We start from the raw sequence: 15857 nt of genomic DNA, 5'->3' as shown, positions 1-15857 counted from the left end.
TAGCTTCACTCGAAGACAAGTTCAGTGATTTGGATCAAAGTGAAGAAAGAAGAAACCAGCGTCACTTGCAGTCGTAAGTACTGAAGCCTCGGGTCTTGAAGCCTTAAAAGAAGCCAACCGCTAGTGTGGAGAGGTAGACTGTCGGCGTTAACAAACTTAAGCGACTCCGACGCCGACGCGAAGGCCGATAACGTGTCTCATCTCCAACAACGAGGACATTTTCTCCTTCATCATGGTCATTGAGTCATACTCGGATGTCGAAAAGACGCGATCTGTTTGAGAATACGAACAGTGGGAGAATAATTGTTGTGGGAAAGAATGTGGATATCTATACTCTGTACTACGTGGAGTTTACGACATCATTCACGTCTGTTAACAATTGACGTGCGATGCTTTTCGCATTGGAACTAGGCAGAAGCCTTTAAAGTAGATGAAGATCTGAAGATTTGAGAGAACAATTAGAATAAATTTATCCTCCAAGCTCTTTTCTTTTTCTTTTTTTCCCCCTCAAGCGTCATATGCAATGTCTAATATCAAGCATTTCTTGGTACGGGAGTACAGTATCAGTGAGACAACCATTGAGATCGTGATGAGCTGTGTTATAGCTTTCAATGATTTATTCAGGGGTATAATGTATGTAGGGGAAGAAAAGAAACATTAAAAGTACAAGAAGTCAAAAGCACTTTCAAACACAGAATCATGCATACACAATGCACAATCCATCCGTCCCTCTCTAGTCCTGCAACTGTAAGATCTCTACACGACCGCGTCATCAGTCAGTCAATCAATCAGACCAGACTGCCTCGAAGAGCCACTTACCAGTCAAAAACTCCTCAAAGCTCAGTGTGATATACCCGTCCCGATCCTCGTCATACCGCTTGAACACGTCCGTCATTCGTCTGAGACTGATACACGCCTGCACAAAGAGATCGAAGCTCATCCCATCCTTGGCCGGTCCATGCCCCCCGTTTATTTGTTGTTTTTTGCTCTCAAACGTGGTAAAGAGCACCGTGACAAATGGCTGGCTGAGCCTATACCCGAACGCAACCAGCGCTTTCTCAAACTCCTGCAGACTGATGCGCCCACTGCGATCTTCGTCAAACCGGTCAAAGAGCTCCCGCCACGCAGCGAGGAACCGCCACAGCGCCACGAACTCGTCGAACGAGATGGTCCCGCTGCTGTTCCGGTCGAACATGCGGATCATCATCTTGACGGTCTTGGGATGGAAAGAGGTATAGTCGCCGTTCACGAGGGCGGATCCGAGCTCCATCTCGGTCAGAGCGCCCGAGTGTGAGGCATTGGCAGCGCGGAAGAGTGGGAAGAGCTGCTGGGGATCATCGTGCGGGGCGGACAGAGGAGGCGGATGGGGGGATTGAGGTGGACGCGAGACTGGGGAAGGGCGATTGCGTACGGGCTGCGAGGGAGGGGGCCCGAAGCCGTAGTTTTGGGGCGGAGGCGAGGGGTGGAGCGGATGCGGACGCGCATGGCTTGCGGGAGGCGGTCCGGTCGCAGGGAGGGGTTTGTTGATCTGAGCATTCGTGACGGGGACTCTCTGGGGGTGCCCGCCGGGCGGAGCATGAGACGATGTTCGAGGAGGTCGCTGGGCCTGTGGTTGTGAGGATACTTGCATGGAGCCGATCAACTGGGCGACCTGCTGGAAGTCAGTCGCGGGGATGGGCAATCTGTCTGACGGCAGTTTGTTCGTACTTGTTCCGGTTCGGCATGCCTGCCCTCCTCGGTCAGTCAGACACAGAGTCACCTCATCATTCACAAACACTTACGCTGGCAGCGCATCGGGGTTGTAGGACTTGTTGTAAGCCATGGTAGCCTGGCGTAACAGAGGGCAGTCACAGTGAGGGTCACCACGGAGAGCGCTCCTATCTAAAAAGACGAAGGAGAATTTTCAAGACATCCACGTGTTCATAAAGAGGATAAATGATGAAGATGAAGTAGATAGATGGAAGGTGATTCAGGAGTTCGGAGTAAGTTCTGGTGCGACTTGGCTATCTTTTAGCTCTTTCGTCGTACTCGTACAGCAGAAGTGAAAGCGGAGCCGTGGGGCAATCTTTGAATCGTTAATATGCTAAGATATAAGCAAAACGACAGATTTACGGGATGATTTTATCATTGGGATCAGAAGACGACCTCTGAGAGTATGTTATCTATGTTCTTCCTGAGCTTCCAATGTGATTCCTATAGCAAATAACAAGCCACCGTGGGTTGTTTTTCCTCCTTGGACGGTAAGGTGATGCTCAGCCCTACCAGTCCCAGTGAGGGTAACGGCCCACTAGATATGCCTATGTAACTTTTGCTGGCTGATATTAGGGTGGATCGTCATTTTGCAGGCAGATAGCCATATATCCTTCAACACTACTTCTTGATTAATTCTTCGACCTCTGGAGCCGAATGCCTAAGAACTTGAAAGATTTCCTCAAACGCTTTAGTTTGAAGTTGTTTGCCCTCTTCCCCCGTGGTCAAAGCAGCAGATTCACTGTTATCTATTAGCATAGTCCAAATGGACAAAGATTGACCCGATGCTTACTCCACGTAACCATCATTTCTCCAGCACTTCCCATGTGACTCGACTCCTTGATACATTGCACTGATCAGGGACCGACTCCCCTGTTCCGCCGTGCGAGCAAATAGCTTATATACTAACCACATCATCCATCGCTCGTAGAATCGGTCGTACTGCCGTCCCAGAGAGGACGCACAGAACCCAGGACTGACAGTGTTGATGATTACTGGGACTGACCCATTCTCCTCACGCGCGTGTAGCGCCACCGTCTTGAGGACATATTCCATCAGGAGCTTCGAGATCCGGTATTGCTGGGGTCCATTAAAACGCTTGGGTTCGTTGAGATGATCCAGCAGTGAGCCGTCAGTCCGCAGACTGTCCGCTTTCACTCTGATAAACAATCTGCTTGATACCACACTCAAGTGACTGGGGCTTTCGGCCGACGAGCTACTCCGGAGTTTAGGAAGAAGCAGGATTGCCAGCAACGAAGTGGACAGTGTATTGACCTGCAACGTCTCCTCCCATCCATCAGGAGACGCTGTGTAACTTCGATTCCACAATCCCGCATTGAGCAATACAACGTCCAGCCGTTCGATCTCTGTGTTGACGCGAGCTGCGAAATCCTTGACGCTTTGGAAACTGCTCATGTCCAATTCCCAGACATGGATTATCCCCGGTCTGTTGGTGCGCAGCTCCAGCTCAGCTTTTGTCGCTTGTCCTCGCTCCAAGTTGCGACTGCCGATAACAAGAGAGTCCACACCGAGATTGAGCAGTTTGATAGCAGCCTCGAACCCGAGCCCAGATGTTGCACCAGTCAGGACCACCGTTTTGCCTGCAAAGGAAATTCCGGTCAGGCTTTCTGGGGACGACATTTGCAGAAGGCGACAAGGCCAGCCTTAGTTATGATAGCAACTTGAAGAAAAAAGGCTATGTCGCTGATGTCGGCGTATGGAAACGAAAAATTGGTCTTGGATAAAAACGCAACTTTGAGCTACATGACCTTAGACAGCAGATAAATTTGGCAAACTGCTGATAACAAAGTGCTTTCAGCGAGCAGATTCTCGGAGAGATAGACCTGTATGATCAGTTCAACACTCAAACTTGTTATGCTAAGCAGGAAAGTAGAATATCAACCAAGATTTGACAAGAAAGGGCCACTTGATTTTGACATTTTGGACTTACCTGGTCTAAGAAGTAGAGCAGTCTGTAACTCTCATAAGTCTGTGTACAAGACAGGCGAAGCCAATAATTAGTCCATTGATTAGGCTTGCCGCAGCGTCTGGGCAGCCCACTTAGATAGTTACGAGATAGACTGCGTTTCCGTCACACCTTTCCAAGTACCTTAAGGTAATATGGCTAGCAGGAGAAACTGCTCCGGATTGAGGGATGTCGGCGACTTGAGGAATGATGAAGAATCAATGGACGATGGCGAGAAGCGGCTGGATCCGTTTCTGCCACGAATGTGATTTCCATTCAATTCGGGGCTGGCATACCACTAGCCATTTACACAAAAAAGGGCCTCGGGGATGCAGAAGCGCTCCTTGGATAGACCGGCGACGCTCGGGGCAGTCCATCTGAAAGATTTCCTGGTTGATTATTATGCATGACTGGATATAGAGAGGAGACAAACACTGCAAACACTGAGCACGTCTTGTATAATCTGGCATTAAGTTGTCGCCATTCTATCAACATATTAGTTCAACATACCCTCTTTTTTTGGTATACTTGATACCTTACTGAAAATATTAGAATAAATTGCTCTAAATACGGTTTGATTGCTCGCCAGGACTTCTGTGCCGTGTGTGATCAGGCGCAGGGATCATCGGCTGAGAAACCATCCTTTTTTACCGAACTTCATCTATAAATGTGTGTTGAAAATCGTTCGAGCTGCTCTGGGGGCTCAGCAGATATGACAACTCCAGAAACGACTCAAAGTCCGCCAGCTGGCCGAACATGGCGCAACTACTTTCCCGACGGTGACCTTTGGGTATTTGGTTATGGGTAAGTCATGCTCCTGCGGGTTCAATCCAATTGCATTTAAGGCTGACTCGTCGTAAAGGAGTCTCATTTGGAAGCCACCACCACACTATGGTGTGTATCATCTGCCGAGCCATACATTGGCCTCTGCATCTAACTCTGGTACAGACCAACGAGTCCCAGGCTATATCGATGGCTATGTTCGACGCTTCTGGCAGGTTTGTACTTCCGCAGATACACCCGTTCTAGTCGTCTCTGACATTCACTAGGCCAGGTACACACTCCCAGAATTCAGATATTGCCAAGCTATCACTGATCAACCTTAGTACCGACCATCGCGGCACCCCAGAAGCCCCAGGTCGTGTGGTAACAGTCATCGAACGGGGTTTCTGGGAAAGCCTAGACGACCCGGTAAGTCTCTTTCTCAAACCTCACCTCAGCTCAGCGTCTGACCGACCAGCACGCACATCTTGAATCCTCAACAGCCCGCGTCTGGGGCGCAGCATACCACATCCCCGCCTCCCATGCCGAGGAAGTCCACGACTACCTCGACGAGCGGGAAATAGATGGCTACACCGTCCACTACACCCCCTTTCATCCCATATCTGCCGTCTCCGCATCCACCGTCTCCAGGGCCCCAGAGACACAGTCGCCATCGCAGGCGCATGCCGCACCAATCACTTGCATGGTGTATATCGGGCAGCCTAGCAATCCGCAATTCCTGCGCGACCCGGCTCGCCGCGAACCGCAGGATGTCGCGGAGGTGATTAGCCGCGGGCGGGGCCAGAGCGGGAAGAACACCGAGTATCTGTACCTGCTCGAGAAAGCGTTAGAGGGGCTAGGGCTCGGGAGTGCTGATATGCATGTCACTGACCTGGTGCGACGGGTCAAGGCGATTGAGAGCACGGAGGAAGCGACAGCCGAGCAGGCGGCTGCGGAGAGAGACGTGAAGGAATCCCTCGAAGCGTCGTGGGCCGAGGCGCATAGGGATCCCTCGCAGATCGAATAGTGTGCAGGCTTATGTACAGATGACGGCTATACATGATGATTAGATAGAATAGACGGTATACACTGGGTATATACATGCACCCATACCCTACTGAAGGTCTGTTGGGCCCTACACTCGATCACCTTCGGTAAAGATTTGGGCCTTCTCCTGAATGAAAGATCCCCGTCACTGAGAAGTAGAATTGCAAGTAAGGAAAGAAGAAGAAAGAGAAGGAACAAGATACGGATGCATAAAGATTCAGATGCTATCATAGCGCTCAGTATTACATATATATACCAAATCAGTGGTTACCAATCGGTACCAATGATTATTTCTCCCAAGCAAGCTGATGCGAACCGGTACCAAGTCACAATCAATATAACCTGTTCTGCCGCCAAAATTCCCTGGGAATATCAATCAACCCTTGTTCCATTGCATGTGAGGATAGAACGCCATGCGACGGATATGGTACAGCCTCCCATGGACAATGTAGCGATGCTTTACCCACCAGGACACGATTTTGAAGGACGTCTTGAAAGGCTGGGTTGTTCTCGAAACTGTCAGCACTCAGAGGATTCCGCAATGCATAGTCCCACACACATTCCAAAGTATCTTCTTCTAGATGCATGATCGCGTCATGTGCTGCCGCATCGAGCGCCTGTGTGGCAAAGCAATCATAAATATCATCCTGAAGTTGAGCTTCCTCAGCAGAGAACATGACCATGTCGTCATCGACTTTGTCCCTTCCTGCTCTTGAAGCGAGCTGGGGGTCGGCCTCTTGTTCAAACGATCCGGCTTGAAATACCGAGGAGGAGAAGGGCTTATCTTGGGCTTTGGTAGGATGCTCGGGGCATTTCAATGTATCGGAGCCCGAGTCAAAGTCTTCCTTCGGGCCAGCATTGCTCCTATTAGCCAGTGTCGTCTTCCTGGGTCTCGCTAGAGGTGTATTAGATGTGTGCTGAAAATCCGGCTCGTCGTTGAGACCCTTATCAAGAGGGGCTGGAAAAATAAATTTCGTATCTAGGCTTGCGTTGTCCTCAACGAAACTATTCCCCATCTCTTCCAATAACACCGTTTGTTTCAGTTGCTTTAAATGATCTTCATCAGCGTCCTCCACTTTATAGACAGAGCTCGCTTTGCAACTGTTGCATCTGCTGCCTGAGAATGAGCTCTCTGAGACGACTTGGGGCGCTGTCGCTTGTTGCCGAAACTTATCCCGCTCCTGTAGCAGAAGCTTCAGGTCCTCCAAGCTCCAGTACCTTCTAACTGGATGGGTAGACTCATCTTTGTCCTTCTCTTGTGAGCTCAAATCAAAATGCAGAAGCTGTCTCATGTGAAACTCTGACCAGCGTTCAGACAAGAATGCGGCGTGTTCATTGTATGAAATACTGGTAGGTGTTGATGACAGAGAGAGTTCGCAACGTTGAACATCAGGATTGTATGTCCCGGAGTGCTTAGGCTGATCAGCTGGAGATTGAACAACAACAGCGGCATGCCTCTTCGCTGCAATGTTGCGCACCCTGCAGTCTGGCGGGGATTGTTGTTGTAAGTTCGGAGATGAATGCAACAAGGTACCGCTTGCCTCCATCTCGAAACCGTGCATACGAGCCTCATCTTCGAGTGAGCCAAGTGGGAAGTAGCTCGAAATGAGTAGTTGAGAATCCTCGGGATTTGCTCGAGCCTTCCTCTTGTTGTTCGGACTCTGCTGGCTTGCGTATCTTTCGCTATCGCTCCGTAATTTCTTGCTCAAGAATCTTGTCTCTGAAAACCCCTTCTCAGGCACTCGACCTCGGTTTACCAGCTTGCGAATCCCCGAGAAATGGGGAAAATGTCGAAGCTCGCCGGCTTTCACTGGCGATGAAGTTTTCCCTCTTCTGAAAATACCCAGATCTAGGTGCGAATGTAACTGTTCAAACAGTCAGCAATGGGTCCCTTGACTACTGAAGTACAATGCCCACTGTTAATCGATCTCGTGGGACATTGGAAGCATGGAAGCTGTCATTGATTGTATGTCTCCTAACCTGCTTTGATGACTTTTTCGCTTTTGTCGGCGATTGCTTTCGTTGTATTCGAGATGTTGAGCCCTTGTACTCGTAATGGTCTTCTCTGGTCTTATTTCGTGGTTTGCGTTCGTATCCACCTTTGCTTCCCTTTTCAGTAATTGTCCGTTTTTCAACAGGATGCCTTCCAGGATAGGGTGACCATCCGATACGGTTTAGAGGGGAACGTTGAGCAAAAAAGCTTCCTTCGCGCAGGGCCCTTCTCGGAGGAGTTGATGCAGACTGCGTGATAGGAAGCCCACTGCTGCGGCACTGCTGGCTCTTCGTTCGAGTCGCTTGGTCAATGATAACAGGAATCCGTCAGCGAAAAATGGCCCCTAGGGAAATACTTTTGGGCGAGATGGATAAAGAATCACCTTCTGGAGAATCCGAGGCATGATGGGTTGTATAACTCGTCGGCGAGTTCTCACGTTCAAGAAGCCATTTGAGAATCAATTCCTGGGCATCTGGTGCCAGGTGACGATGTCTTCGCGAGGATTGATGCATGTATATAGCTGTGCTCAGGTTGAGGCTGCTCGTTGCGCTGAGCTTGTTGCCAGTAGGATCATGTCGGCTCGCACGCCTTTCTTTCTGGAGTTGACAACATCGATGATGGATGATTGTCTATGCATCTGTTCCATAACAGGAAATCATGACTCAGGAAGCAGCTTCCTCGCCAGCTGTCTTGGGTCATCCAGGTATCTGAGAAGCATCCGTCAGTTTCAGTCATGGCAAAGAATATCAACGTATTCAACTCATCACACTGAGATTCGGACAAGACATAATACTCTTCTTATGCACCTAGAGAGGTACATAGTTCGATAAAGCTCGTCTATCTACAGAGTACTAAGCCAAGGTGGGTTCCAAGCGTCTCGCTTATATTTCCTATCAAGGCATGAGCCTAGATAAGTTGATAACCAGGCACATGTGGATCAATTCTCCACCATTATCAATTCTGCCCCTCCTCTCCAAACTTTCGTTGTTTGGCCACTTCCTATCAAAGTGATATAAAGTGGTCGGATCGGAGATCAGTTTTAATACTGGTGTGAGGAAGGGGCAAAAGGGAGCAGTAATTTCTCAAATCACTTGCCTTAATAGGAATATCTGGCTTTTCTTGGCACCCGTGTCAACTGCAAGCTGACCGACCAAAACGACAATCTACCAGCTCACAGTGATTGCGAGATGTGACTGACAATCTTGCGTAGTCATTATTGTTATTGCTAACTACACTTAGACTATCTAGGCCGTAGCTTTTCAGTAAAACAATCAAGCAATGGAGATCTTGTCCAAATTTCTGAAAAAGGGCCAAAAAGAAAAATTCTTCCCGTCCACCACCCCTCTTCTCTCTCTTTTTTTTTTTTTTTTTGTCAACTTTTTGAATTTTTGTTTTACTCTTTCCCAACGGGGAGGCAAAGCTTCACCAAACTCATCAAAGACCTCCACAATTCAACAAAAAATCAACTGGGCCTTAGAAGATACGGGACGGACTACACCATACTGTACTATACTGCATCACGCTCTGAGATGAGAAAGAGCAAAATCCTAGGAGATGCTACCTTCTGCAGAAAAGTGTACACAGACAAGGATGGACAAACTCCGGCTAATGTAGGATCATATGCGAGGTACAGGGTGAGATACCACCCATGGTACGACAAATGAGGGACTAAAAAGTATCTTTTCAAAATGGGAACTCTGCTATCCCCAGACCCCCGTTCGAGCCACCGACTCTTTCAAGCACGGATTTCTTGACTCTCTAGAGTAAGATTCAGGCTTCTGCTTGATCTGGCCTTTCCAGTTCCCACCTGCTACTGCGCAAAGGCTGCAGATGGGCTGCTGACTTCCCAATGAGGGGGACGGAGGTGCGCATCAGCTCTCAGGTCAGTGGTGACCATACTCTAGCGTCCTTAGACTGCTCCCTTTGTGCGCTTGTCATGCATTAATAGTGGCTCCCGCTTATCAATTTATGAGTGCTATGAAGGAAAAATAATAATACTATTGCCGAGTACCATAGTAGCGTGTAGGAGTAGTAATCAGTAACCCCCGCTTTGCATCGTTGCTACACCTCCTCCAGTCCTCCCTTTCATTCTCCCACTTCGCAGGTTCTGCACGTCTAATCCACTGCTCTTCTTGTCTTATCAAACCGTGAGAATACCTTCCTCCTCATCTAAATCACCTGTGATATTAACACTCGTTGTCTTTCAGCAACAAAAGTTTCTACTGTGAGTGTCCCTTGTCTTGCTGTATGCTCTGTTTGTTTCACGGACCAGCGACATCCTCAGGCACAGCCGCAGTGAGATTGCCTGTGAAAAAATTTCTTTCAGAAAAGGGAGAAATTTTCTACTCCTGACTTCTTCCCCTCCTTTTTTTCCTTTCATCCACCTATTTCGATCACCTTGATCTTCGGGAAACTGTCACTGTATCTCAATACTAATTCAACTAAACAGTTTCATTCAACCTTCGACATGTCTAAGCTTTTCATCGGGTGTGTTTTCATTTTACGTCAAAAATCCAACGCATTTTCTCAAGTAACGGTTCAATAGCGGCCTCGCATGGCACACCACTGATGACGCCCTTCGTCAGGGTTTCGAGCCGTACGGCGTGGTTGAAGAAGCTGTTAGTAGTACCCTTTCCCTCTCATTGTTCATTATCACACCATCTTTTTTTCTGTTACTACCTTACCATACCATACTAATGACTCTTTCACGACACGCAGATCGTTGTCAAGGATCGTGACACCAACCGCAGCCGTGGTTTCGGTTTCGTCCGTTTCAGCAGCGACACCGAGGCTGATGCTGCCATGGACGCTATGAACAACCAGGAGTAAGCTTTCCCAAATCTCTTCAGACCCTAGATTGTACCTGAGTGCCCAAACTGTACTCTTTTGAACCGTATCTCTCATCGCAGAAGCACTAACAATTGACGCATATAGGTTCGATGGGCGCACCATCCGTGTTGACAAGGCCTCCGAGCGCCCTGCCCGTAACAACGGTGGCTTCCACGGCCGTGGTGGCTACAACCAGTCCGAGGGTGCTCCCGGAAACGGTATGTGCTCACATCAAATTGTTCAACGAATCTCAGTTCTGACAAGTCTTACAGGTGGCCAACGTTATGGAGGTGGCCGTGGTTACGGCGGTGAGTAGAACTGATTGCTGTCCTTCCGAATAGTCACTAATTTCCCTCCAGAGTGGCGTCCCTCGAATAACGCTGCTTAAATGCCTCAGTCGAAAACACCTAGCTCGTTTCTCTCCGTACCTTTTTCGCCAGATAAGTTATGAGATACGATTATGAAAATGATCATGCCGGGCTCTTTATCGCATTTCTTGAGCGTGAATGACGCACAAGTTCATGATGATGGAATTTATTAGTGCTTTTTGCTTGTCTCTCAGTTTCGTCTTCATCTCGCCTATCGAGATAATTAAGATTGGTTGACGGCCGCTGCATGGCGACATACTTTTCTTTCTAAGTTTCCTTCTAGACTAAACACTCAATACCCAAGCACTCCTCTCAGACTTCATTGATGTATTGGCGGTGTTCTAGTCTTGATCGAAGCAGTCTTATGGATACCATCTGGCTGTTGGTCCGACAGTTCGCAACGCTCATACGACCACGGAGTATAGTCCACTCTCTGAGCCTCGCGAGCTCGTCAATAGGCAAATGGTTCGATTGGGTATAAAATGAAACTTGGTAGTGTGCCTCTGACTATATTTACATAATACTGTACTCTGGATCCAGAAGCAGGTCATCGAACAAGTTCCCTAACTCCTAAGCTGCGACGTAAAGCATTCTCGTTTTGAATGTAACTAGAGAGCCGCCATCGCGGAATGATGCAACGACCTCTAGAGACGGAAGCTGCTGCTGCTCTTCGCAGGGCTCCCCGAGGACTGCGGGTATCACGACAATGCGTCTCGGTCCATGGCACGACCGCAACCGCAGATCGAATTGTTATGATGACTTGAGTTTGTCAAGACGCTCACAGTGGAGATAAAGCCTCAACAACACCGGCTCCCCTGAAGGCTGCCTTGTTGGTCATGACGACTTCAACTGGGTATTTCCATTCCATAAAGCGAGTCCACCCTACATCACTCATGTCAGTCTTGTTTACATGCTGTAGAAGTCAAAGGGCGTACCCCAATAAGCGCATCTCCTTCCCAGATACTTCCCGATAAACGGAACGATGACCATGGTCAATAGTAACTCCAGCTGCTCAATGCTTTCTCTCCATTCCTCCTCGGCATCTGAGTAGTCGTCTGAAAGTGTGTCTAGATCTGAAGCGGTGGTAGACTCTGATGGAAGGGATGCAATCTCATCGTCTGAGCCGGATGTGTACCTGTCTACCGAAGACACCATGTACGCAGATGTAGCGAGGGACGGGTTAGAGGCGGAGGGTGAGGAGTACGACATGGTGAGATTGACTTGGGTCGGGGAGACGGGACGGGTTAATGAGCGAAGTAGAACACCGATAATGAAATCAAGCAGCGGCCTGCCTACTGCCTGAACAAGGATTGCAGCATGAAGTGTTGCCGACCGATAGAGATATCCAAGATCGGAACCCCAATACTTGAGAGGCATCTAAAGACAGGCCCTGATGTAATCCAGGAGAGCCAAGTCACGTGAATACATTACAGTAATACGAGTGCACAGCAATTTGACTCACAGTCACGTGAACCTGTACCGCGATAACAGAATTGCCATCGCGAACCCAAAGATATGGCTCTACCAATATATCAACCTCTCGTCAAGCTACTTATAAGCAAGTCTTTACTGCTAGATAACATTCTTTGACTGTTATCATATTTGGAAGTGCCTACTGCTGCAAGAAAGACATATAAAATATGGCGGATGCTGTACGTCACACCCTGTTTTCCCTTTACCGATTCTGCCCTCCCACATTTTCTTTAATGCGGACATCTTCACATTTCATGCCCCCCATCGGCCTAATCACACTACGTTGCCGCTCACCTTCAGTTGTAACGTTTGGCTGTGTTAGGCAGTGAACAGTCACCAGACCCTTTTTTTTCGGACGGATATCGTCTCTGTTAATTTATTTCCACCTTGCTAACCTGTCGTCGGGCCCATTAGCAGGTCGAGCCCACTCCTCAAAAGCAACGCAAATCCGTTGCCTTCAGTGAAGGTGCAGTCATCATGGACACAAACGGCGAAGTCACAGAGGCTCCCGCTCCTCAAATCACCACAGCTGAGAATGAAGCTGGTATGCTTTCACTTTCCCTGTCACTCAAACCTGCGGCCGCAGCCGAAACTGACTTCAAGCAGGCACAGCAGACACCGCAGTCGACGAAGTAACCGAACTCTTCAAGGGCCTCTCGAAAAAGAAGAAGACCAAGAAGCCCAAGGACGCTGAGGCCGGTGAAGGCGACGACGCCGCTGCCACCGCCGATGGGGAATTCGACCCCACCGCCCTGAAAAAGAAGAAGAAGAAGGTCAAGAAGGTCGATGCGGGTGACTTTGAGGCCAAGCTCGCCGAAGCTGGTATCTCAGAGAAGGCCGCTGCCGAGGAGAAGGAGGGCGAGTTGCCTGAGGGCGATCTCGAAGCCGGCACCGGTATCTGGGCGCACAACGCGACCCAGGCCATCCCGTACTCGCTCCTCGTCTCCCGATTCTTCTCCCTCATCCAGAGCCACCACCCCGACCTGCTGTCCAGCGGCACCAAGTCGTATAAGATTCCTCCTCCTCAGTGTCTGCGTGAAGGTAACCGTCGTACCATCTTCGCGAACATCGCCGATATCTGCAAGCGTATGAAGCGTTCGGACGACCACGTCATGCAGTTCTTGTTCGCCGAATTGGGTACCAGCGGCAGTGTCGACGGTAGCAGGCGTCTGGTCATCAAGGGTCGTTTCCAGCAGAAGCAGATCGAGAACGTCTTGAGAAGATATATCGGTATGTTACTTTTCCTCCCTCTTGAATACTACAGTAGCTGACAGCCTCCAGTTGAATATGTTACCTGCAAAACCTGCCGCAGCCCCGACACCGAACTCAACAAGGGTGAGAACCGTCTGTACTTCGTTACCTGCAACTCCTGCGGTTCTCGTCGGTCGGTCGCCGCCATCAAGACCGGTTTCCGTGGACAGGTCGGCCGCAGAAAGAGACAAGGCTAAACGAGGTTATGGCTGGGTGGGGGGATCTACATGGAGCCAGCTGTGGGAAGATACTTTTCTTTTATTTTTTCCTGTTTATTTCCCCCATTTTCGTATAAACGTTCCTCTGCTATGTGGATGATGATGAAAAAGGATCGAAATGTGATGTCGTGAGTTATGCAGGATTTGGAAAAATAGAGACGACGTGAAGACCAGAAGTAAAGTCCATGTGTCTGGGAACCACTTCATTCTCATTCTGTAAGGGCTATCATAAGGATAATGAGATAAAAATGCCAGCAAAGATGGATCAAGATAAAACAGCATCCGCTCAAGGAATCACAACGCTAAACATGAGAATTTACAGCAAATGAATGTAGAAGCCTTTGCCACTGTCCATCCATCGAGCGCTATACTCTAGTTACTGGCAGTATGTGCTCCAATATGCGCGGCAAAGGCAGTGACGTTCCTCGTCTGCAAGTACACGGTTCCAGGACCGGTGAAACGGCATGCTAGACCCTCGCCAGAACTCATATTGGAAATGATACCTCCTGAAGCGACACGCTCCATCTTGTACTTGCAGTTCCAGGCAACGAGGTGTCCGTTATCAACGTAGTAGGATTCGCCGTCGGCGATCTGGACAGTTCATTGTCAGCAAGTCACAGAGAACCTCCAGAGAGTGGGTGCTAGAAGTCAAGGGAAGAGTAGCTTACATCCTTCTTGATGATAGCGCCGAAGCTCTGGAGCCACACGAGACCGACACCAGACAGCTTGTACACGAACAATCCCTCTCCGGAGAAGACACCCTTCGACAAACCTTGCGCTTGATAGTCCTTTGAGATACCGCTAGTCGAGGCCAGGAAGGCATCTTTTCCGACCTTCCACTGGTCCGAGCCAGACAAGCGCAGCACAATGATATCACCCAGTGCCGCGGGCGCAAGCAGAAGCTCGCCGGGGCCGGTGTATGTGGACAGTGACATCTCGCCGCCGGCAAACATCTTCTTCAGGGAGAATTTGACGCTTCCTTTTAGTGTGATTGTGTGCGACATCGCGATCATTGCTCCTGACCGTATCATGAGCTTCGTGGGCTTTTCAGGTTCTGAAAAAATGGCACTCACCTGGCTTGGACTCAATCGGACACCCTACCGCCAGCTGCAGCGTCAGAAGGGAATTCGAGTCCCGGTGGCTAATCCTATAGCTTCCGCCATTGAATGTCCCAACATCGTCCTGGGTAGTTGAGGTCACGAACTGGCCGAACTGAGACGGCCCCACAGATGTCCGCTGGGCTTGCACAGCCATGTTCGAAGATTGAGATGGCGTTGGCTGGTGGCCCTGCGGCTGCGGTGGAGGCGATACAGAGCTCTGTCCGTATGTATTGGATGCATATGCCGCCGCATGTGCATCTCCCGGCGGGGGACTTGCAGGAGTCGGTTGCTTAGGCGGAGGAGGGTAGCTGAAGTTCTGAGGTGGAAATCCTGGTGACGGCTGGGGAGGTGGTGGAAAAGCTATATAGAACATCAATGAGACTATATTCCCAATGCATGAAACGGTTTGTTATCATACCTCCGGAATTTGGAGGCGCTTAATCACGGAGAGGATTAGCACGTATATTGGTCTGGTTCAGCTATGAAATAGTACTTACGAGGATAGTGGCCCTCTTGGGACGGAGGAGGTGGGTATGAACTCGCCATGGTTTCCGTTGATTTCCTCTCTTTCAGTAGTTGTTTGACGGATGCAGTCGAGTCAACAGAGGGAATGAGACGAATTTAAAAGGGAACGTAAGCACAACCAAAGTGGGATATCCTCGTATTCGTCAGTCGTTTCCAAACTCAATCTGACACTGTTTAGCTTGAGTGAGGGACTTCTTCAAGGACCGCGCAACCTGGTTGACAGCTATATTTCCATTCAAGAAAACAACTGCGCAGACTGGTGTGATATATGAGCACGCAGCTGTAGCATCGGTAGCCGCTGAGCATCTGTCATCTTGCCATCTCCTTGCTCTGGTTGGATTGAAAGCTGTCGGCGCTTAGAGGAATTAGGTGGGGAGAGTTGTGATAGGATCTGCAGAAGATCCCATTCGAGTAGGATTAGTCCATCTTTAGCTTTCCGGCATGTGCAATATGTATCTTTCTTTCATTGGGCCTCTCCTCCTTCATTGCGGCAATCCTAATGGTGGGAGACTCTGTGCCATGACAATAGAGAGTAAGCTGAGACTGCGGGCAGTCTGGGCGAGGGGAGGGGAATGA

General features: G+C 49.3%; 8 protein-coding genes across 8 annotated transcripts; 3 read left to right on the top strand and 5 right to left on the bottom strand.

Moving 5' to 3' along the window:
• Positions 1 to 733: 733 nt before the first annotated feature.
• Positions 734 to 1822, bottom strand: NFIA_068590 (EF-hand domain-containing protein; the record flags this gene model as incomplete). Its single annotated transcript, XM_001263585.1, has 3 exons — positions 734 to 756; positions 820 to 1682; positions 1782 to 1822. The coding sequence occupies 3 exons, from the start codon at positions 1820 to 1822 to the stop codon at positions 734 to 736; spliced, it is 927 nt and encodes a 308-aa protein (XP_001263586.1).
• Positions 1823 to 2370: 548 nt separating this feature from the next.
• On the bottom strand, positions 2371 to 3390 carry NFIA_068580 (putative short-chain dehydrogenase/reductase family protein; the record flags this gene model as incomplete). The annotated part of the gene is made up of 2 exons (XM_001263584.1): positions 2371 to 2491; positions 2543 to 3390. 2 exons carry the CDS (start codon positions 3388 to 3390, stop codon positions 2371 to 2373), a joined length of 969 nt encoding a protein of 322 aa, XP_001263585.1.
• Positions 3391 to 4427: 1037 nt separating this feature from the next.
• Positions 4428 to 5504, top strand: NFIA_068570 (gamma-glutamylcyclotransferase; the record flags this gene model as incomplete). The annotated part of the gene is made up of 5 exons (XM_001263583.1): positions 4428 to 4519; positions 4578 to 4611; positions 4664 to 4713; positions 4765 to 4906; positions 4956 to 5504. 5 exons carry the CDS (start codon positions 4428 to 4430, stop codon positions 5502 to 5504), a joined length of 867 nt encoding a protein of 288 aa, XP_001263584.1.
• A 352-nt stretch (positions 5505 to 5856) lies between these two features.
• On the bottom strand, positions 5857 to 7086 carry NFIA_068560 (uncharacterized protein; the record flags this gene model as incomplete). Its single annotated transcript, XM_001263582.1, has 1 exon — positions 5857 to 7086. The coding sequence occupies one exon, from the start codon at positions 7084 to 7086 to the stop codon at positions 5857 to 5859; it is 1230 nt and encodes a 409-aa protein (XP_001263583.1).
• A 2898-nt stretch (positions 7087 to 9984) lies between these two features.
• Positions 9985 to 10662, top strand: NFIA_068550 (RNA recognition motif domain-containing protein; the record flags this gene model as incomplete). Its single annotated transcript, XM_001263581.1, has 5 exons — positions 9985 to 10004; positions 10063 to 10135; positions 10236 to 10342; positions 10452 to 10564; positions 10619 to 10662. The coding sequence occupies 5 exons, from the start codon at positions 9985 to 9987 to the stop codon at positions 10660 to 10662; spliced, it is 357 nt and encodes a 118-aa protein (XP_001263582.1).
• An 830-nt stretch (positions 10663 to 11492) lies between these two features.
• On the bottom strand, positions 11493 to 11923 carry NFIA_068540 (uncharacterized protein; the record flags this gene model as incomplete). Its single annotated transcript, XM_001263580.1, has 2 exons — positions 11493 to 11596; positions 11650 to 11923. 2 exons carry the CDS (start codon positions 11921 to 11923, stop codon positions 11493 to 11495), a joined length of 378 nt encoding a protein of 125 aa, XP_001263581.1.
• Positions 11924 to 12664: 741 nt separating this feature from the next.
• Positions 12665 to 13635, top strand: NFIA_068530 (translation initiation factor eIF2 subunit beta; the record flags this gene model as incomplete). The annotated part of the gene is made up of 3 exons (XM_001263579.1): positions 12665 to 12731; positions 12794 to 13417; positions 13469 to 13635. The coding sequence occupies 3 exons, from the start codon at positions 12665 to 12667 to the stop codon at positions 13633 to 13635; spliced, it is 858 nt and encodes a 285-aa protein (XP_001263580.1).
• A 393-nt stretch (positions 13636 to 14028) lies between these two features.
• On the bottom strand, positions 14029 to 15302 carry NFIA_068520 (AIM24 family protein; the record flags this gene model as incomplete). Its single annotated transcript, XM_001263578.1, has 4 exons — positions 14029 to 14247; positions 14325 to 14674; positions 14730 to 15116; positions 15254 to 15302. 4 exons carry the CDS (start codon positions 15300 to 15302, stop codon positions 14029 to 14031), a joined length of 1005 nt encoding a protein of 334 aa, XP_001263579.1.
• Positions 15303 to 15857: the final 555 nt, after the last annotated feature.

Source organism: Aspergillus fischeri, genomic scaffold (assembly GCF_000149645.3).
Source record: "Aspergillus fischeri NRRL 181 1099437636252 genomic scaffold, whole genome shotgun sequence".
NCBI classification, from domain to species: Eukaryota; Fungi; Ascomycota; class Eurotiomycetes; order Eurotiales; family Aspergillaceae; genus Aspergillus; species Aspergillus fischeri.
The sequence above is the reverse complement of the archived record's forward strand: the minus strand, read 5'-3'. Positions and strand labels throughout refer to the sequence as shown.